Source organism: Carettochelys insculpta, chromosome 15 (assembly GCF_033958435.1).
Source record: "Carettochelys insculpta isolate YL-2023 chromosome 15, ASM3395843v1, whole genome shotgun sequence".
Lineage (NCBI taxonomy): Eukaryota > Metazoa > Chordata > Testudines > Carettochelyidae > Carettochelys > Carettochelys insculpta.
In genome coordinates this window covers 17,053,087-17,076,144 of record NC_134151.1, presented here as the reverse complement: position 1 = coordinate 17,076,144, position 23,058 = coordinate 17,053,087, and the positions used below count along the sequence as shown (strand labels likewise).

The 23,058-nt window shown below is 44.0% G+C and overlaps 1 protein-coding gene and 1 long non-coding RNA gene across 3 annotated transcripts in view; one reads left to right on the top strand and one right to left on the bottom strand.

Annotated features, from left to right (window-relative positions):
• ERGIC1 (endoplasmic reticulum-golgi intermediate compartment 1) overlaps positions 1–15,455 on the bottom strand; it is a 106,491-nt gene extending 91,036 nt beyond the window's left edge. Inside the window, exon 1 of the mRNA XM_075009870.1 lies at positions 15,336–15,455. Coding sequence (XP_074865971.1) covers positions 15,336–15,355 — 20 coding nt within the window. The 5' untranslated portion in view covers positions 15,356–15,455. The remainder of the gene's footprint in view (positions 1–15,335) is intronic.
• A 190-nt stretch (positions 15,456–15,645) lies between these two features.
• Positions 15,646–23,058, top strand: part of LOC142021275 (uncharacterized) — a 59,291-nt gene continuing 51,878 nt past the window's right edge. For both annotated transcript variants that reach the window (XR_012647648.1, XR_012647647.1), the window contains exon 1: positions 15,646–15,989. This is a non-coding gene — a long non-coding RNA (uncharacterized LOC142021275). The remainder of the gene's footprint in view (positions 15,990–23,058) is intronic.

Below are 23,058 nucleotides of genomic sequence, written 5' to 3'. Positions count from 1 at the left end.
TTTAAATCTGTTACTGAGTGTCCAGGGACACTGAATGTTCTCCTACAGGTTTGTGTATATTGCCATTTCTGATGTCTGATTTATGTCCATTTATTCTTTTATGTAGAGACTGTCCAGTTTGGCCAACGTTGACTCCATCAACCAAGGATTAAACAGAGACTGGGAGTGGCTGGCCTCTTACAAAAGCAGTTTCTCTGCTCTGGATATTCATACCTCCATATTAGAATCTGACAATGGGCCACATACCCCCCACCCCCAACTGATCTGACTTGTTTTCTCCTCTTGTGATGTTATGAGCCATTTCCACCCTGAATGAATAGACCTTGTCAGCTCTGGCCCTCCCTTTTACTGGGATCCTCCTCTTTAAATACTCCACTGAACCCCCTCCCCCCAGTGCATCTGGCGCAGCAGGTCTTTACCCACGAAAGCTCATGCTCCAAAATATCTGTTAGTCTACAAGGTGCCACAGGACTTCTTGTTGTTCTCGAAGATAGAATAACGCAGCTACCTCTCTGACATTCATCAAAAAAGATTTTTCTTAAATACTACAGCAACCTACAAAACCAGTTTAAAAGCTGCCAACTTTTGGAACACTCTCTTCAACTAACTTCTCTTTGTACAGTGGGTATTTTCAGTCAGTGAACAGCAATCTATCAACATGGATTCACCAAGGGCAAGTCATGCCTGACCAAACTGATTGCCTTCTATACATGCATACCTCATAGAGCTGGAGGGGACCTTGAGAGGTCATCAAGTCCAGTCCCCTTGCCCTATTAGCAGGATCAAGCACCATCTGTGGTGGATTTTTTTTAAATCTATTTGCCCCAGGCCCCCTAAGTGGCCTCCTCAAGGATTGAACTCGCATCCCTGATATTACAAAGCTAATGATCAAATAGCTGAGCTATATATGATGAGGTAACTGTTTCCATGGATATGGGGAAGGCAGTGGATGTAATACACCTTGACTTTAGAAAAGCTTTTGATACAGTCTCCCACAGTATCCTTGACAGCAAGTTGAAGAAATATGGATTGGATAAATGGACTGAAAGGTAGATGGAAAGCTGGCTAGATCGTCCGGCTCAACAGGTAGCGATCAACAGCTCTTTGTCTGGTTGGTGGCTGGTATCAAGCAGAGTACCTCAAGGACAGGTTCTGGGAATGGCTTTGTTCAACAGTCTTACTAACGACCAGGATGAGGGGAGGGATTGCACCCTCAGCAAATTTGTGGATGATGCTAAATTAGGGGGATAGGTTGATATATTGGAGGATAAGGATAGGGTTTAGAGAGACCTAGACAAATTGGAGGATTGGGACAAAAAAAATCTGATGAGGTTCAGCAAGGACAAGTGCAAATTCCTGCACTTAGCATGGAGGAATCCCAAGCCCTGCTGCAGGCTTGGAACAGGCTGACTAAGCAGCAGTTGTATAGAAAAGGAACTGGGAATTACAATGGATGAGAAGCTGATATGAGCCAACAGTGCACCCTTGTAGCAAGGAAGGCTAAAGGAATACTGGGGAGCCTTAGGAGCACTGCCAGTAGATATAGCGAAGTGATTATTCCCATTTATTCAGCACTGGTGAAGCTACATCTGGAGTACTGCATCCAACTCAGGGTGCCCTGTTATAGAAAGGATATGGATACACTGGAGAGAGTCCAGTGGATGGCAACAAGTATGATTAGGAGGCTGGAGGAATATGAGAGGCTAAGGGCTTTGAGTTTCTTTAGTCTACAAAAGACACGAGTGAGGGGGGATTTGAAGCAGCCTTCAATTACCTGAAGGGGGGGGGGGGGTCGAGAGAGGATGGTGGCAAAATGACAAAACAAGGAGCACTGGTCCCAGGTTGAGGTGGGGGAGGTCTAGGTTGGATATTAGGAAAATGTATTTCACTAGGAGAGTGCTGAAGCACTGGAATGGGGTATCTAGGGAGGTGGTAGAATCATTTTCCTTAGAGGTCTTTAAGCCCCAGCTTGACAAAAACCCTGGCTTGAACGATTTAGTTGGAATTGGTCCTGCTTTCCTCAGGCGGTTGGACTTGATGACCTCCTGAGGTCTCTCCCAACCCTACAACTCTATCGCAGAATCCATCTCAGTGTTACTAGCCAGTTCACTCTGATTACAGAGTACTGATGACTATTCACACACTCAAAAGCTTAAAAAACTGCTATACAACAGGGAGATTTTATAGTGTGGATGGGGAAAAGATTATTATTTCAACCAGATTTTGGCAGATTTATGTTTCCCTTGCTTTTGGTCTCAACAGAAGAGTAAGCGCATTAAATCCTGTGCCCTCTGTTGTACAGGAAGTCAGACTGATCTAGTGTTCTCTTCTCATCTTTTAAAAAAACAAACAAACTACAAATCTTTTCAATAGGCATGTATTTATTTTTACACTCAAGCTCTGTCAGCTTCCACTCCTCTTGCTTAATTCATACAGTGTTGACATAAACCTGTGCGTAATATCTGATGCAACTGTTTGCAAGTCAATGAATTGTGATGTCACAAAATCTATATCTACATCCCAGGGTTATTTTGAAATAACATGTTATTTTGAAATAATTTTGTGAGCATCTACACTGTGCACACGCTATGGTGAAATAAATTTGAAATAGTGGGTGCATTATTTGAAAATCGGTAAACCTCACTGCAGGAGGAATAACACCTATTCCAAAACTGTTATTTTGAAAGAGGTGCTGTTAAAACATGGAATAGTTCTATCCCGAAATAAGCCGTAATAGTGCTCAATGGCCCTATTCTGAACTAGCGCTGTGTGTTCAGATATGCTATTTTGAAATTTTGGTTGCTATTTCAAAATATGTTTTGTGTGTAGTTGTATTATTTAGAAATAACATATTTCCAAATAGCTGTTACGCTTATTTTGAACTAACTCTGTAGTACAGAAGTAGCCAAAGTGAAGGGTGAGGCTTCAGTGAATAAACTGAGACATACCTTAGTATTGTTACCAATATCTTGGTAAAGTCAAAAAGAAACAAGATAAAACTAACTAAAACTTAATATTTTTATTGTGTTTGGAGTGAAAACAATCAGATTTAAGAAGGAACAGAGGGATATGCAGATTACCTGAAAAGTTGTATTTATATATAGATCTATTCGGTATAATAACCTGACCTAAGGCATAAGCATCACTGGAAGTTCTTAACGCTTCTAGAGGTGCTACAAACACCAAAACTTGCTCAGGTTCTTGCATTAGGTTTGAGTTAGAGTACTGTGTCTATTTCTGGGCACCACATTTCAAGAAGAATGGGGAGAAACTGGAGAGGATCCAGAAAAGAGCAACAAAAATGATAAAAGGTCTAGAAAACATGATTTTTGAGGGAAGACTACAAGAACTGGGTTTGTTTAGTTTGGAAAAGAGAAGACTGAGAATGGGCATGATGGAAGTTTACAAGCATCTAAGAGTATTACAAGGAGGAGGGAAAATTTGTTCTTCTTGACCTCTGATATTAGGACAAGCAGCAATGGCCTTAAATTGCAGCAAGGGAGGTTACGGTTGGACATTAGGAAAAACCTCCTAATTGTCTGGGTGGTTAAACCCTGGAATAAGATGCCTGGCTGTGGAATCTTCTTCACTGGAGATATTTAAAAGCAGGTTAGATAAACATCTATCAGGGATGCCTGGTCCTGCCGTAAGGGCAGGGGACCACACTTGATGACCTCTAAAATCCCTTCGAGTTCTATTATTTTATTTCTGTTTAACTGCTGACATTCCACAATAATTACCACAATGTTTCCCCAAACTCATCGTGCTTATTTAAACAGAGTTTGGGGGTGGGGATGGAAGGCAGTATCCACACTGATAAACTCTGGCACTGACATACAAATCGTACATGAAGTGCATTAGGAGAGGCTGTGTGCCATGCTACATTGTGCTGTAGCACTGATGAACACATACCCCAGCACAAAAAATACAGAATGTCAGGTATGGTGTCACTAAGTGCTTAGTTATCATTTTACCAGGTAATAGAAGTACAGTTAAGCCTGGAGTGCAAAGCAGCAGCTGTTTAGCAACACAAAGCAATACTACAGTTTTCACTTATACATATATAAATTAGTAACAGAGAGAGAGCTATGCTAGTCTGTATTCTATCACAACCAAAAAGCAGTCATGTAGCACTTTAAAGACCAACAAAATAATTTATTAGGTGATGTGTTCTTGTGGGACAGACCCACTTCTTCAGATCTATAGCCTTACCAGAACAGACTCATATATAAAGCACAGAGATCCAAATATTGCTAAGGTTGGCAAATCAGAAAAACTGTTATCAAGACTGGCAAATCAGACAGAAGAGCAAAGAGAGGGGTGTGTGGGGTAGGGAAGTAAGTGTTAGGCCAAACACCAAAGTACGTGAAAGAGTCCTTGTAATGGGTCAGGTAATTGTTGTCCCTGGTCATACCACAGGTTAGTATGTCTAATTAGAATTGAGTCTGTTCTGATAAGGCTATGATCTGAAGAATTGGGTTTGTCCCATGAAAGCTCATCACCTAATAAATTATTTTGTTAGTCTTTAAAGTACTACATGACTGCTTTTTTGTTTTGATACATAAATTAGACCAGTGAGTGAAGAATACAGCATCCAACTGAATCATATATTAAATCTATGGAGGACGTTTGCCAATTCTGCTAAATAAAGGCATGATACGCACATCAGGAATTATCATCACTGAAGTTAATGTCCCAATACACATAAGTTACTATAGGGCATATACTAAGGTTTGCACACTGTGATTCTAAAGCAAAAAATTAAGCCCAATCAAAAAGTCACGCAAGTGGAAAACAGGCTTTAACTCCACACCCTTACAGAAACACACACCCACTGCTACCTAGCCAGGGCACATTATGTTCTGCACAAAGGGCATCTAGAGCTCATTTGAAAAAGTGATTTTGCCAAATGAGCTACCATTGCGCATTAATTCAGCTAATTAAACAACACACAGCAAGAGCAAACAGATTAGTACAGTACAAATTACTGCTGGGCTATCAGCAATACAGACTCATTAGGTCCCTACGAAGCACCTTGGAGACTACGAATTAAAAACTAACAACCAAATATGTACATTTCCATTAGGCATTTGATATGGACCTGGAAATAGCGATGTGTGATTCAGTCAGGAACTCTATTCAAAGTTATACAACTAGTGAATTTATAGAAAAGGGGACATGGAAAAAGTATTTACCCAACTCCCAGCTACCCAGCATTTAGAATATCACATCAGGATTTTGAGTTGCAATCCTGGTGAATCCATCAAAGGAAAGAAGTCAGGAAGGAAAGTTTTGTCTGCCTTCTTCCAAACTTTGAGGATCAAAAACAAAACTCCTTTTCCTGGTACTCACAAGTAAATGAAAAAGTTCTTCATGGAATTACAGAATTCAGGACAGAAATTTGATAAGATTTTAGATTAGTCAATAATCTGTCAGCATGAAGCAAGTTCTTAATACCTTGAGGAGAGGTGGACAGAAAAAGGGCAACTTAACACTGACCTACAGCTCCTGCAGAGGTCTGTTTCACCAGTTTCTCGAATATTCCAGAGTGGGTAATTCAAGCATCACTTTGCCCATTAGCCATCCAAATGAATGGGAGTTAAGTTCACAAATGTGCACATAACACGCATGCATGCTACATCTCCCACTAAAAAGCAACAAGGTTGGAACATGCCAGCTTCAGTTTAAGATGGTCTTACTGACTCGGGAAAGACAAATAAGAATGGAAGCACCATAAGGTATGTTTTAAGGTATACATTGCAATATCCATCCCCGGCACAGCTGCCTTTCTTTTTTTTTAAATGTTGCTACAGTTTTGCTAAAGGGCCAGTTGAGATCAGGGCTCCATCTTGCTCGACACCATACCAACAGAGTTAGAGTCCGCTCCTGTCACTGAGCACTTCCAGTCTAAGGCCAGACCCACCCTAGAAACTTTTGCTGGTACACAAATTTTGTTGGAGTGTGACTTCTTTCCCACCAGCTAAAGCCCTGGGCTACACACAGTTATACTTGTGCAAAAATGCTTTTGCCAGTACAGCTCATGTTGTTTGGAAAACTGTAGTAAGCAATATAGGCCAAAAATACCCACACCTTTTTGGGCGTTATAAGCTGCATTTATACTGTTTGCCAGTAGAGCTATACCGATGTGGAGTAGGCTTTAAAATTTAAAAGTAAATCTCCCCTAAGCCTGGCTCCCTCCCCAGGCCTCTGTGGCCAGGTCTACACTGAACATTAAATAAAGTTGACTGTAGCTTTGGCAACTGTGTAGCCAGAATCAATTTGTCTATAATCACTGGCTGTCCTCACACAGGGATATCGACGGGAGAAACTCTCCCGTCGACTTCTTGGACTCCTCATGAGATTGAGGGGTAAAGGGGTCGACTGCCAATCCCAGATATTTTGATTTTGTGCATTCCTACTAGATGTGCAAAATCAAACCCTGGAAGATGGACTGTGACCGGGTCAGTCTTCTGTCTAGTGAAGATACACCCTTAAATTTGTGTCCAATTAGTGGTGAGATCTATTATTCCATTCACACCATCAAGCAATGAAAAGCCCAGCAAATTATTGAATGAGGGAAATAAGTTCTGAATTGTTCCATTAGCTATAAATGACTATTTATTATCCAGAACCAAAACAGCAGAGCACTGGGATCCATTAGCATGTAACTTACACAGAATCATGAAGTTGGAATAGACCTCAGGAGGTCATCAAGGCCAATCCTCTGCTGAAAGCAGAGCCAACCCAATTAAATCATCCCAGACATAGTTTTGTCAAGCCAGGGCTTAAAAAAGTCTATGGAAGGAGATTCTACCACCACCCTAGGAAACCCATTCCAAAACTTCCCCACTCTCCTAGTGAAATAAAACCATCAGCTGGCCAATAAGGGGCTTCAAACCATGACCTTGGGTTGCCCCATGCTCTGAGATAACCAATCAATGCATTTTACAATTGACCACAGTTAAAATAGGATCTCATTTATGGTTATTCTAGTTTACACTTGGCTACAAATAGAATACACTTGAAACTTGGAATATGTTTTCAATTTTTACTTGTTCTCAGACTGAATAACAGCAGTTTAATGGTCCTGAAAGAATTCAGAAGACTCAGTGACGACTCCATAGCCATCCATATGTGACTAGCTCCATAATGACGACCACCAGATATCAGAAAACCACTCACCCAAAAGGACAACAATAAAACGCACAGCTAAGTTTCTCTTTACACCTTGTTATCCATTTTTCAATGCTCAGACACACTGATGCTTTCAACTTGTTTGTTGTAACAATTATGAAGACTTTTTAAAATTCCAAAGGTCTCTTCCTCCCAGAGATGATATTCTCTTCTCAAAAAAATGGGCCAATGTTACAGTTTAACTTATGTATGCTTCTAAATTTCACAGAAGTTGCGCATGGAAGCATGTATGCACATAGAGGCAGCCCTGGGTGCCTGAAAATATCTGCAGCTGCTTTTAAAGGCTGCAGTCTAGTTGTTTGGCAAATGCAGTAGAAAGAGTGGTGTGGGACAAGGATGTTTTGACTGACATACACAGATTGGGGTATGTGTAAAAAAATCTGCACATTTGAATGTCTTTAAGCCTGTTTCCCAAGATTGCTGGATATGCCGGATTACTGAATTTTCCAGCCCACGGGCGTTCATGTATAACTTTTCATTTTGAAGGTGAAAATAAAAACATGCTGCAAAGTACTGAATTTTTGTTTCATGTAAACAACAACTTTACATACGTGCTCTGGAAGGGAGCTACGGTGCAAGAGTGTGCTGGGGGTGGGAATATGGGGTCTGGATGCAAAGGGTATGGGCCATTTACCTCAAGCCTCTCTTATGAGTGTACACATGGCTCCATGCCCCTCTAGGAGAGGCAGGAGAAAACCCTACAGAGAAGCACTTTGCTGGGCTGCAGTCTCCCCAGCTAAAGGGGAGGAGGAACAACAACAGCTTGTACAGCCGCTTTCTCCTCCCCAGGCCACGGACCAAACCACAGGTATTCCTGGACTAGACACCCAGATTTAAATTTTGTGAGACTAGAAAGGCAACGTGGCTGTGTACACGACAAAGGGTAAGGTGTTCTGACAGAAGGGCACGTATCTGAGCGGCATGTGCTTCAGTCTTTACAATGCAGACATAAAGTAGTATGCGACATGATTTCAATCTGTAAAGCAAGGTCTTAACGCTTACCTACTTCACAGACTGATTTGCAGGAATTAGTCATTATGCACAAAACACTGTGGAGATGAAAACAGCTTGACAGTACAGGAGATAAAAAGCTCTCTTTATCCACAAACAGAGACTGCATAAGCTTCCACCACATTACCCACTGCCAATGCACCTGACTCCAGCAGGAGTGAAAAGTGTTCAGTCTTCATAGGCTCTTCAGTCTTTGGCCTCTCAGGCAATTACTTGTGTCTATGACATGTACCCATGTCCACTAGGAGATGGATTGCGACTCACCAGCTCATTTGATTTTATATGCTGGTTGCTGAAAGAACGTGAAAAGGTAACTTTTAGTCACTACTGATCTACTGATGAGAAGCTGTGGCTGTAGCCCCTCTTAAGATGGATCTGCAGCCTGGATCTCATCTCTGGTCAGGGCAGCACAGGCCAAATATACATTCCTTCATTTCTGGCTGGCCAAAAGGTTCTTTCTTTTTTTTTCCTGGCAGCTGAAGACTGCATTTAATTCATATTTTCATTGTCTCCAGTCCGGACTACAGCAATCCATTCTATAAAGAGCTAGTCTACAGTGGAACACAGCTGGCTCTTATTGAAGAGCTCTAACTAGTATGAAAGCCTGTCTCACCAACAGACGTAGGTCCAATAAAAGACATTACCTCACCCACCTTATCTCTCTAATATCCGGGGACTCACAAAGCTGCAACTACACTGCATGGATTTTATTTTAACAGACATGACAGTTAATTTCTATACCATAAAACTACTGGGTTCTGGGATATACCAATTTGACAATTTTACGACCATCATCTTTAATTAAAAACCAAAGTTTCTTTTTTTTAAGTTTACATTAAGAAAGATGATGTGTTTAAAAAATTATTTTTAGCCCTCTGGGTTGACAGGAAACAAGGAGTGCACTGTGTATTAGTGACTCTGAAAGCTTTCAAAAATAGTTCTGAATCAACATCTCCAAATTTTGAGCAAGACTGGAATGAACTTCATAACAGTGTGTCCATTTAATTTCTGTCTCATGCTGCTGTGAACCATCAATCCTTTCCTTTGTGTAACTAAGCTTGTATTTTCACATGGTTTTTTTAAACTTTGAGATGCAAGAGAAATTACAGTCATCAACTGCATCTGGAACACACTACAGGTTGAACCTCTCTAATTCGGAACTCTTTTAGCTGGTAAACTCCATAATCCAGCATGATTTCAGGTAGCTGGATGACCACTTATCATGGGTGCAGCCAAGTTTCCTGTGGTCCCATAAAGTTTGTTTACAGCCACCAGTCATGGTTCTCCGTGTTCCGTGCTGTTATTTAGCTCTAAATTACCCCAAGTGTCTTTCAAGAACCCAGTAACCAGTGGAAGTGTTGGTAATGTGCTAGAAAATACTAACTTCCCATCACCCATCAAATTCTCTCATCTGGCACTGGTCAGGTTCCAAGAGTGCTGGACGAGAGAGATTCAACCTGTATTATTATAGAATGACAGCGGTTGCTTTAGGTCCCATTATTTTCCCACACACCAATACTGTCTGCAAATACAGGCTTATCGCCAAAGCAGAAGATTTTTTTTCTACTAAGTTTTGTACCAATCAGTCAGGGGGTTTTGAAGCCCAGGACCCCCAAAAATCAGTAGGTGAACTTAGTGAAATTGAATTGTTTCCAGATAAGCAATATTCCATTGTGGTCAGTCTACTAAAAGCAATCATCCAGTGGATCAATAATGCCTTATCGAGCAAAAAGAAAATCCCACTAAACTGTATGAATAAGAGACCTGATGTGGAGTTATGAGATGCACAGAGAAAATTAGTTTTGTTTGGGAGAGAACAGTGCCATTCTCATTTTCTCATTAGCATCTCACCTCCTGAAATCAAAGGCATACCAAAGGAGAACACAGCTAAGTTCTATGGGTTCTTGGGTAGGAAGGAACACCTTAATTTTGCATCTCCCAATTTTCCAATATTTACTGTAGTAGGCATCCTTCAGTCTGCATAGACTATGGATCACGCCCTTTAAAGTTTCAATTGAGGACTTCATTTACAGCGTCTATTGTGACTATGAAGACCCACACGAGAGTGACAGTCCTTGCTGCATCTCTTCCAGATGTGGTAGGTGTCTGGCAAGTCCTTAGTGTGCTTTCTGTGTGCTCGCTTCTCCTCTGCTAGCTGTCTGATCCTCATCTCGCCCTTCTGAAGGCCCTTGTGTAACCCCTGCCTCCATCTGCTGCGGTCATCTGCTAGTTCTTCCCAGTTGTCCAGCTCGATGTCTACTTCTCTGAGGTCTCTCTTGCAGACATCTTTGTAGCGCAACTGGGGGCGTCCGGGAGGTCTTTTGCCAGAGGCTAGCTCACTATACAGGATGTCTTTTGGAATCCTTCCATCATTCATCCTGTGGACGTGGCCAAGCCAGCGGAGTCAACGCTGCCTGAGGAGGGTGTGTATGGTTGGGATTCCAGCTTGCTCGAGGATGGCTGTGTTGGTCACTCTGTCGTTCCATGATATTTCAAGGATGCGCCTGAGGCAGCGCAAGTGGAAGACGTTCAGCCTCTTTTCCTGGTGGGCGTACAGGGTCCAAGTCTCGCTGCCATAAAGGAGGGTGCTGAGGATGCAGGCTCTGTAGACTTGCATTTTGGTGTGAGTGTACAGCTTGTTGTTATTCCACACTCTCTTGCTGAGTCTGGACAGAGTTGTGGCTGCGCATTTGTAATTTTAAGACTCACTCTTTCAAGAAGCATATGAGGAGAACTTAGGTGCACGTTTTCTGTGCTCTTCCAGTGCAAAGACGGGGAATTAAAATCTCATGCACAGGAAGGGCACAAGGTCCATAGGGAACTATTTTACCATTGTAACATCTATTCCACTTTAACTAGGTTTTTGAATATGAATCTACGTATTTATGAGGCTATTTGAAGCATGGCAACCTTATTTCATGGGTCAAAACAAAAAAGCAGTCAAGTAGCACTTTAAAGACTAACAAAATAATTTATTAGGTGAGCTTTCGTGGGACAGACCCACTTCTTCAGACCACAGCCAGACCAGAACAGACTCAATACGTAAGGCACACAGAACCAAAAACAGTAATCAAGGAGGACAAATCAGAAAAAAAAATGCTCAAGGTGAGCAAATCAGAGAGTAGAGGGGCAAAAGGGGGGAAGGTCAAGAATTAGATTAAGCTAAGTATGCAAACGAGCCCCTGTAATGACTCAGAAAATTCCCATCCTGGTTGTTCAAACCATGTGTTAATGTGCCAAATTTGAACAACCAGGATGGGAATTTTCTGAGTCATTACAGGGGCTCGTTTGCATACTTAGCTTAATCTAATTCTTGACCTTCCCCCCTTTTGCCCCTCTACTCTCTGATTTGCTCACCTTGATCATTTTTTTCTGATTTGTCCTCCTTGATTACTGTTTTTGGTTCTGTGTGCCTTACGTATTGAGTCTGTTCTGGTCTGGCTGTGGTCTGAAGAAGTGGGTCTGTCCCACGAAAACTCACCTAATAAATTATTGTGTTAGTCTTTAAAGTGCTACTTGACTGCTTCTTCGTTTTGATAGAAAAAAGACGAGCACAGCTCCCTCTGTTATTTCATGGGTCTGTGTCACAAGACATGTTTACTCGCACAACTGCAGGACAGTAACAGAGAGGAAGCCGTGCTAGTCTAGATACTATCAAAACAAAAAGCAGTCAAGTAGCACTTTAAAGACTAGCAAAATGGTTTATTAGGTGAGCTTTCGTGGGACAGACCCACTTCTTCAGACCATAGCCAGACCAGAACAGACTCAATATTTAAGGCACAGAGAACCAAAAACAGTAAGCAAGGAGGACAAATCAGAAAAAGATAATCAAGGTGAGCAAATCAGAGAGTGGAGGAGTGGGGGGAAAGTCAAGAATTAGACTGAGCAGTGTAGGTTGAGATGTGTCCGTGGTGTTTTGATTGATGAGAATTTCAATGTCAGTAACTAGACCACACAAAGCTGTAGTTCATGGTTTCCCAAAGTGGGGGTCTTCAAGAAATTCCAGGGTGGAGTGAGGCAACCCAGTCCCCCCCTCATCATTCTCCCAAAGCCAAGAAAGAGCTGGCCCTTGCTTCCAGCTCTCAGCCCCTCCCATTTCACGTGGGCACCCCGGCGCAGCCACTATAAAAAGCAGACATCTGGCAAAGGCCTATGTGGAGCTACCTGCCTCCTGCAAAAATGAGTGAATGTGGGTTGGGAAGGGAAGGATGGGGTTAGATGAGGGGCTGGCAGCGCCTGGCTTTGGGGAAGAGGAGAGACTTGGGTGGGCGACTCAAGGGTAGCTGGGGTGGCTGGCCCACAGCTCGGGAGGGCAGCTCAGGTGGCTGGCCCTGGCAGCACTGGGGCTTGGGTGGGGAGCTTGGGCGGCTGGTGCCAGAAACGTGGGGGCTTGGGTGACTGGCCCCAGCAGCATGGGGCTCAGGCAGCTGGCCCCAGGAGTGTGCAGGCCTCAGGCAGGCGGTTCACCCCAGGAGCGCAGGGGCACAGGCGGCTGCTGTGTGGCTGGCAAGTGGGTGGCTTGGGTGGATGGTGGACAGGTGGGGGCAGGCAGCTGGCCCCAGCAGCACGGGGGCTAGGGCAGATGGCTTGGGCAGTTGGCAGTTCAGTCAGAGGCTCGAGTGAGTGGCTGGCCCCATCAGTGCAGGGGCTCAGGCAGGCATCTCTGGTGGTGCGGGGCTCGGGAGGGTATCTCCAGCAGTGCAAGGCTTGGGTGGGTGGCTCCAGCAACACGGGGCTCAGGCAGCTGGCCAGCTTGGGCTGCGCCAGGCACCCATAAGGTGGAGCCTGTGCCCTTAGCCTGGATGGTCCATAGTCGATCTCCTAGGATTTCCCAACTCATGAAGAAAAAATGCAGCGTCATCTTCCACAATAAATTCATTTGTTTCTGCTGTTTCTGATCTTAAAATACATTTGTATTAAATATTTGGGTCAAGAAAACTACTTGTGCTTATATTTAAATACTTTTATGTCAATATTTTGCGTTTATTTTAAATTATGAATTGATTTTTTTTGTTAAAAGGGGGGTTGGATGATGGTAAAGAAGAGGTGGGGCAGTGGGGGTTTCTCAAAAATCAAAAGGGGGACATGATGCCAAAAATTTTGGGAACCAATGCTTGTGTTACATGTAGCTTTATTATATTAGGCAGCCACTCAAAGAAGCTTTAGTTCTTAGTAAGAGCATCACACTGGGATCAAGACCTGTCAGTAAATCTCCAGGCAAGAAGAGGAAGAAATAGCAGAGTGCTCAACTCATCAGTTTTGTTACTATTTGCGTCTAAAGTAATGAAGCATCCCTCCCCACCCAGAGAGTTTACAACCACCTCATCATACAAAGGGTTTCACCTCTTCATCAGGTGCACCCACATGTCCTCAACGCTCTCTGTCAAGATCCTCAACACCCACTTTGCACAACCTCATTACACAACAACAACAACACTGTTGGAAAACCCTCCAACTTCCCATGCACCTAGTCCCCTTCTGGAGCATCCTGCCCACGCCAGCTGCCTTGGGGGCCCCCACTCCCTCTCCCAAGCCTGCTCTGCAGCTGGTGTTTCATTGCAGCCCATGGGAGGTCATAAGGTTTTTAGGGGAGGGACCTCATCTTGTTTCTGCAGCACACTGGACACCTTTATGCTTATAGAATCTTAGACAACTAGAAGGGGAAGGGACATCAAGAGGTCATCAAGTCCAGTTCCCTGCTCTCACATCAGAACCAAGCACCATCTATGTTGTTATCCAACCTGTTCTTAAATATCTCCAATGATGGAGATTCTACAACCACCCTATGCAATTTATACCAGTAATAAGTCACCGTGACAATTACCAAATTTTTGCTAACGTCCAATCTAAACCTTCCCTGCTACAATTTAAGCCCATTGCTGCTTCTCCTATTTTCAGAGGCCATGGAGAACAATTTTTTCACTCTCCTTGTAACATCTTTTTAGGTACTTGAAAGCTGCCATCATGTCCCCTCTCAGCCTTCTACCTTTTCTAAACTAAACAAATCCAACACTTTAAATCTTTTCTCACAGGTCTTATTTTCTAGACCTTTAGTCATTTTAGTTACTCTTCTCTGGACCCTTTCCAGTTTCTCTACGTCTTTCCTAAAATGTCGGGTCCAGAACTGGACACAGCTCTTCAGTTGAGGCCTAATCAGTGCAGATCAGAACCAAAGAATTACTTCTTGTGTCTTGCTCACAACACTCCTGTTAATGCATCCCAAAATCATGTTTGCTTTTTTTTTTTCTTTGCAACAGCATCAATCACGCTGTTGACTTGTGGTCCATAATTACCCCTGGATCTCTTTCTGCAATACTCCATCCTAGGGACCCATCTCCATTTCATATGTGTGCCTCCCTAAGTGCAGTACTTTGTATTTGTCTTTACTGAACTTCAACCTGTTTAACAGACACCAGTTTGCTACATAATTCCATCTCAATGCTCCTACTTCAGGGACCATTGCCCAGCGCCTAGCTGACACTGGCTCAGGTTACACCCTGTGAACCTACATGTGGGAGCAAGTGCAAGGCAGGAGGGGGGTTTCAGCCCCACGCTGATGGAGCCAGACCAAGCTCCACAGGCCAATTCCCTATTTTTTTCCAGCACAGTTTCATCTATCCTAAGAAAAGAAACTTTCACCCTTTCCCTTGGGAATCTGTTTCACATTCTTCTAGATCTCACCAGTAAGAAGTGGGTCTCTGCTCGTCCCAGACTAAATTACTCGTGTCCGGCCATGGCCTTTTAGCGTCTGTCTGCGGAACGGCTCGGACTGTGCATGTGCACCCCGGCATGCAAAGAAAGACTGTCCCTGAGCAAGGGGACACCCGCTGAGCCAGGAGGAGCACCCCGGGCTGCAGGGACCCCGAGGCTCTTCTCTCCCCGGCTCCACCTGGTGCAGGAGGGACGGAGCTGCACCGACCCACCTCCCAGCGCGTGACGGCTTCGCGGGTCCCGCCGCTCGCCGACAGCGTGGGATGCCCGGCTGCCCCTCCCCCGTGCGCGCGCGGGGCCCCAATCCCCAGCCTCGCGCCGCGGCACTGTCCATGCGCCAGGAACGCCCGTGGCGGGGCCCACTCCTCGCGCGCCGGGCGGGAGGGGGAAGGGGAGGGGGGAGGCGCCCCCGCACTCACCTTCTGAAGTCAAAGGGCATGTTGGTAGCGGGTGCGGCGCAGCCTCCGGCCCCTCCCCCCAGCGCCGGCTCTCAGCCTCGCTCGTGCCGGGCGGCTGCGGGGCCAGGAAGTGATGGGCCGCGAACCGCATCCCCATTGGGCAGCTGGGGCCGGCCACGGCAGCCGCTTCCGCCGCCGAGTTAAAGGGCCAGGCGGGGAACACCGGCTGGGCTGAGGCTGGTGCGGAGCAGAGGGCCGGGCTCTGCCTGAGGCACTAGGCTGGCCCTCTGGACACTCGGCTGCGGAAACTTGGACAAGGGCCTCCCCTCCACTCCCGCGCCCCCTGCTTCGTGCGCAGAGCTGTGAGCTCTTTGGGGTCGGGACTGTGTGTTTGACTAGTGCACGGCGCCTGGCCTGGCCTGGGGCCTCCCGCCCAAGCAGTGACTACAATGCTAGTTCCCCTGCCCGCCTAGAGAGCTGCCGGGGGTTGGACGGCACTGCAGGGAGAGCCCGGCCCCTGTGGCCTGCCTCGCACCGGGCCTGCTTCGGGAGACACTCTGTGTATCCGGCAGCAAGTGGGTCTGGAAAAGAAGCTAAGAGCCAGAGGAAGGTGGAGGATAACCCCAGGCTTGTTGGGGCTGTGGGCAAACTAATCGCAGCTGTGGAGAGACAAAGGTGACTAACATGGTTGCAGTTAAAATACCTTCTGGTTAAAAAGGGGAAGAGGAAATTGGCTCAAGTCTATGCAGACCACCCTGCTGCCTTCGTTGGCGGTTCCATCGTGTTCAGTCATCTTGTGGCTGTTACCATCTGCTTCCTGACTAGTGACCCACCTCATTCCATTTCCCCCTACTAGGGTGGCTCAGCAGAAAGTCAAGGCCATAGCCAAACACAAGAACTCTGTCTACATGTGCATTCTTCCTGGGAAAGAGGAATGCGAAGGATGGAAATTGGAAATGCAAATGAGGTGCTGATTTACATATGTTGCATTTTATTTGCATACTTTTTTGGAGAAGATTCTTTTGAAAGAAAAAAGCAGTGTAGACAGGGCTCTTTTGAAAATAAACGTCATCTTTGAAAGAACCTTCACTTCTAAAAAAAAAAAAAAAAGGTTAAGGGTTCTTTCAAAGATGGATTTATTTTCAAAAGAGCCCCATCTACACAAATTTTTTTCTTTTGAAAGAATCCCTTCTGAAAAGAGATTATGCAAATGAAGTGTGAGCTATGTAAATCAGCACCTCATTTGCATTCCTCTTGAAGGAGGAATGTGCATGGAGACACAGCTAAGAGTAGTTTAGTCTGGAAGAGGCAGAGACAGACTTCTTAATGGTGACATCTACTAGGCTGTGACATAGATTCCCACCCAAGGGAAGGGGTGAACACTTCTGAGGATAGATGAAGCCACACTGAACAAACCTATGGATTAGACTGTAGGAAACAATTCTGAAGAAGGCCCTGGCAATAAATGAAAAAAAATCTACTGGACCTTTTGTAACTCAGACATGCATATTATCTGACCACATCGTGTAAGTACTTTAGTGTCATATTGCTCCTGAACGATTAGCAGTGAGCTAGTTAACATGCCCTGTTGAACTGTAACAAGCTATCAAAAGTAAGAGGGCTTCCCATCTCATAAAGTAAAGCTAGTTAGACAGGCTTGGGTAGAGGGACCTACAGTTCAAAAAAACAAAATAGTGCTGATCCATATACACTAGAATACTTAGTGGTAAGAACCAGTGTTAGCTGCTACAGTCACCTTGTTTCAGATATTTGTTGAAGGCATAAACCATGTAAGTCAGGCAGTTATAAACTAGTTACAAACTCAAAAACTGTAATGCACGCAGAGCCTTAGGCAGCCTAATCTAATAGCTCTGATTACATATTTAGGAATACATGCAACACAGCAATAAGTTACATTGGGCAGGTTTTCTTTGTAACAAAAAAACTCTGAAATATCAGAATGGCTTTAAGGCCTGATACAGCTTACTTTACAGTCATTCCAAGGAAAAGAGAATCTAATGCCCTGAGATCAGACCTTCCTCATGACATTGTTTAACTGCATAAGACTTCTAGAAAGTTTGAGATAAGAACAGGAATTTGCTTGCTGTCGTGCTGGGTGCGGTTGCTGAGATCATACTGTTAGAATGAGTACTAAAAGCAAGAGTTATGTGGTATGATGATAGCATGTTTGGATTTGAGTAAGTAAGCAAATACAGATGACTCAATCTGAAAGTAACTAGTATTTTTGATAAAGCAACAAATTATCTCCTAATTATAGTAATCTTAATGCTATGTAATATTTCTGTTTAAAGTGCTTTACCGCTATTAATTGATCCCCGTAACTTCTTTGAAGTTGGTAAGTAAGTATCATTAAGACCATTTTTCAGATGAAGAAACTGAGGCAGAAAGGTGAAATTACTCACCTAGGAGTATTGTGGGGACCGTTTCTTAGTCACAATTAGCAAACCAGGAGTTTCTAGCTCCTAGTTCTATGTCCACAAAAGTACAAAAAGTTACACATTTCATATTCCTGAGTGCTTCCTTCTACATGAAACTCAGTCTTATACATTAAGGGTGCGTTTACACTAGCCAGCGACTTCCAAGTATCTGGCACAATGTCAAAGTAGCATGCGTCACGTCTACACACACCGTGTGCTATTTCGATGTTGAAATTGATGTTAGGCGGTGAGACGTCGAAATCATTATTCCCATCTGAAGATGGGAATATCGCCCTACTTCGATGTTCAATGCCGAAGTAGGGTGTGTGTAGATGATCCGCATCCTGCTACCTCGAAATGGGGGGGGGTCCTCCATGGCAGCCATCAGCTGAGGGGTTGAGAGACACTCTGTCCAGCCCCTGCGGGGCTCTATGGTCACCATGTGCAGCAGCCCATAGCCCAGGGCTTCTGGCTGCTGCTGCTGCAGCTGGGGGTCCAAGTTGCATGCACTGGGTCTGCAACCAGTTGTCGGCTCTGTGGATCTCATGCTGTGCAGGGCAAGTGTGTCTGGTAGGGGCCCTTTAAGGGAGTGGCTTGGGGCTTTGCTGACCCCGTATTTCGACGGGGAGCGCTTGTGGGTGTGGACATTCCACATTTCCTTCTGGGGCAGCTCCTTTCAATGTTCCCTGTCGCTACTTTGACGTGGAACGTTGACGGCACCAGCCCTGGAGGACGTGTAGGCGATACGCGTCCAAGTAGCCTATTTCGATGTCCTTACTTCGAAATAGGCTATTTCGACGTAGTGTGCTAGTGTAGACATAGCCTAAACTTCCTTATACATTTTGACTCTGTCTCTGGATTATAAGCACAAGTTTCATAGATTAAAGATGGAGAAATAATAAAATATTCTTGTAATTCAGGTGAGATTGCCAGCTCTCCCACCACCCCCGCTCCAGTGAATTCAGTACCATTCCAGTCCAATGCAGAACAGGAGACTTGCTCTGATGATCCACTTTATGATTCTGACGGTTTCTGTTAGATGCCAAATTCCCTGGCAGATAAATGCATTGCTACCTTAAAGATGAGAAAACAGACCTCAGAGAAGGATTCACATCCAGTGCAAATGACAACCAGAAACAGAATTTGTTTTCTAGAATCCCAAACATTGACACATATAGCTTGCCTACTCTGTGTTCCAAACAAACCTATTTGTTACCCTAAATCACATATATTAGAGAAGGGAGGAAAAATTGTCTCCCTGTTTGTTCAGGATTTTCCCCTACAGCATGTTGTCTAGTTTTTTGCTCAATCTAGTTTTATAAGTCACAAATGATAGTTTTTCTCTTTTCGTGGCACACTATTCCCCAGCCAAATACATTTCATTATTAAAAGACTTTTATTATTTTATTGCTAGAAGTTATTTCTCTTCTGTCACACTTACTAATTTTTGCATATCCAGTTCTTCCACTCATGTAAGTCAGTAATTCTTTCAAATGGAAATATGATGATTTACACCATCTTAGGATCTAGTGCAGAATGGGAGCTAGGTGTTTATGCCTTAGCCAATCTTTTATAAGCTATCTTTACTTAATTTTATTTACATTGGACACTTTTAAAGCGGGTTCAGACAGTATTTTATTTACATTGGACACTTTTAAAGCGGGTTCAGTTCAAGCACATAAAAGACCAAAAACCCATATCTAATTTTGAGGTAGTACAGAAATTTATCACCATATTTCTTAAATCACTGGTGAATTAATGGTATAAGTGGATTTTAAATTAAGATTCAAATAAACTACTATACACTTATTTGCCTATCTAGGTATCTAAATGACCCCACCGCTGTAGTATCTAAGCATCTCCCTAGTGTAGATGTCATAACCACAATTTCTCCCTTCTTCCGTCCCGCCCTGAAGAAGTAACTTAATTATTTCAGAATGTTAAATTTACTGAAGGAAAGCCACCTTAAGAAGATGAGTTTTGCATCTAGCTCTTACCACAGTATGGTCTGTGGTCACTCTTATCCCTTGCAGGAATGAGATCCATAGGTTAGCACTAATTGCTATTGCAGATCTGTGTCCTGCATTCACAAGCACCCGCCCCGCAACATTAGTCACCATTTTCTTGGTCCAGTAGAATGTAGTAGTCCCAAAACTACACAGGCAGAGGGAGATGTAATCACTTATATAACTAGGTCCAGTGCAACAGAAGGTTTAAAATATCAGGACAGATCTTTTGCCTGGCACCTTGTTCAATCAGGAGCCCATGCACACAGTCAGATGGTGAGATGGTATATTAATGGGAAGTAGGTGGACTGCTGCACAGAGAACCAGGTTTCCTGTGACAACTTCCTTAGATATCAGGTGCAATGATAATGTTCTGAAAGTTGGGACTATATCTGATAGGAGAGAGTGGGCTCTTCTGGCTAATTCCAGATTGAAAGAGGTGTGGAAGGTTGTTATTGTTTGGTGGCAGAATGGCTACCTGAGCATTTAGCACTGCTGAGGAGTTTCTGACCATCCTATGGCAGCAAGACCATTTAAAAATCTGAGAGCAAAAACCTATACTGGAGAGGAATTTTTCACAGGAGACAATTTATTGGAAACACTCTCTAGTCTAGCACCATCACTTCAGTCTTCCTCAGGCTCAACTTAGGCAGCTGCTCTTTATTAAGGTTCTAAGTTTAGCAAAGCAGTAAGAAAGCTGGGATGTGATGCTGTCAATGTAAAGAAAATGGAGAGCAGAGTGTCATCCACTTACTGCTGACACTTCAGCCTTTGTTGTCATAGCAGCTCTCCCATGGATTTTCTTTGGGGAAAAGTCTTGTGGGACTCCATGTGTGAGGGCCTTGAAAATAGATCTCTGCCTTTTTTGTTGTAGTGACAGGTGTGTTATAATTCCTCATATACAAGCCTGTCTGTATGTAGCTGCGTTTTCTGTCATTTCCTTTTTCTTTCCTCTTTGGGTGTGTTGTAGATTATATAAAAACCATACTGATTTGTGGGGTCCTTGGAATGGGAAGAACACTTCAGCACCAGATACTCATCAGCAGAAGTCAAAGTAGATGTACTGAGTCTTATAAAGAGAGTCCATTTGTTGGGGCTCTGTTTTCAGAGATCCTGAGCAGCCACAGCTTCCAATGATTTCCACTAGAGACTTGTGAAAAGTTAGCTGAAAGACTAGCAAAATAGTTTATTAGGTGAGCTTTCGTGGGACAGACCCACTTCTTCAGACCATAGCCATACCAGAATACCAGAACAGACTCAATGTCATCCTGAATAAGTCAGACTATGAACAGGAGGCAGCCAGACAACTCCCCAACACCACATTTTACAGACCTCTCTCTGCTGATCCCACTTTGGAATTCCAAAGGAAATTACAACAACTACTGAAGGAACTCCCTGCTGCTACTCGGGACCTCATTACCTCAGACACACCATCTGAGCCGCAGCCTGGATTATTCTATTTACTTCCCAAAATCCACAAACCTGGAAACCCTGGACGCCCTATCATTTCAGGTATTGGCACCCTTACCACCGGATTATCCAGTTACGTGGACTCCCTCCTCAAACCCTATGCCACCAACGCTCCCAGCTATATCCAAGATACCACCGACTTCCTGAGGAAATTACAAAACATTGGAAAAGTTCCTGATAACGCCATCCTTGCCACAATGGATGTAGAGACTCTGTACACTAATATTCCACATAAAGACGGATTACAAGCAATCAGGACCACCATCCCTGATGCCACCACAGCCAGTCTGGTGTCTGACCTCTGTTACTTTGTTCTCACACACAATCATTTCCGTTTTGGGGACAATTTATACCTCCAGATTAGTGGAACCGCTATGGGCACCCGCATGGCCCCACAATATGCTAATATGTTTATGGCTGACCTGGAACAACGATTCCTCAGCTCTCGTCCCCTATTACCACTCCTCTACTTAAGATACATTGATGACATCTTTATGATTTGGACCCATGGTACAGAGGCTCTAGAAGAATTCCACAGAGACTTTAACAATCTACACCCCACCATCAACTTATGCCTCGATTACAACGTGCAAGAGATACATTTCCTGGACACTACAGTACTAATCAAGGATGGCCTGATCAGTACCACACTGTACCGCAAACCTGCTGATCGCTATACTTATCTACACCCTTCTAGTTTCCATCCTGCACACATGACTAGATCCATTGTTTACAGTCAAGCTCTTAGGTATAATCGCATTTGCTCTGATCCAACTGACAGAGACCAAAAACTACAAGAACTTTACCAAATATTCATAAACCTGAATTACCCACCAGGAGAAGTAAAAAAACAAATCGACAGGGCCAGACGCATACCCAGAAACCAGCTACTCCAAGATCAGCCCAAAAAAGCCAAGAACAGAACACCACTGGTCATCACTTACAGCCCGCAACTCAGACCACTGCAACGAATTATTAAAGACCTACAACCTATTCTTAATCAGGATGCCACACTCCAGAAGGCCAGGGGTGACATGCCTGTTCTCTCCTACAGACAACCTCCCAACCTCATGAGGATCCTTACTAACAGCCACAGTCTATACCCCAGGAACACCAGTCCTGGAACCTTTCCCTGCAACAAAGCCCGCTGCCAGCTTTGTCCACATATCTGGAAATACCATCACTGGACCTAACAAGGTTACTCACAGAATCACGGGCACTTTCTCATGCTCCTCCACTAACATCATATATGCCATCATGTGTCAACAATGCCCAGATGCTTTGTATATTGGACAGACTTCTAACTCCCTTAGACAAAGGGTCAACGGGCACAAAACAGACTTCAGAACACTTCAGATCCACAAACCAGTTAGTCAACATTTTAATGGAATGGGTCATTCTGTCAACGACCTCAAGGTATGTGTGTTACTGAAAAGACATTATCGCTCCTCTGTTGAAAGAGAATCGGACGAATTGACATTTATATTCAAATTCGGAACATTAACACATGGTTTGAATCGCGATGGGAACGTCCTTGGTCACTATAGGGGCTTGTCTGCATACTTAACTCAATCTAATTCTTGATCTTCCCACCCACCCCTCCACTCTCTCTGATTTGCTCACCTTGATTATCTTTTTCTGATTTGTCCTCCTTGCTTACTGTTTTTGGTTCTCTGTGTCTTAAATATTGAGTCTGTTCTGGTATGGCTATGGTCTGAAGAAGTGGGTCTGTCCCACGAAAGCTCACCTAATAAACTATTTTGCTAGTGTTTAAAGTGCTACTTGACTGCTTTTTGTTTTGATAGTATCTAGACTAGCACGGCTTACTCT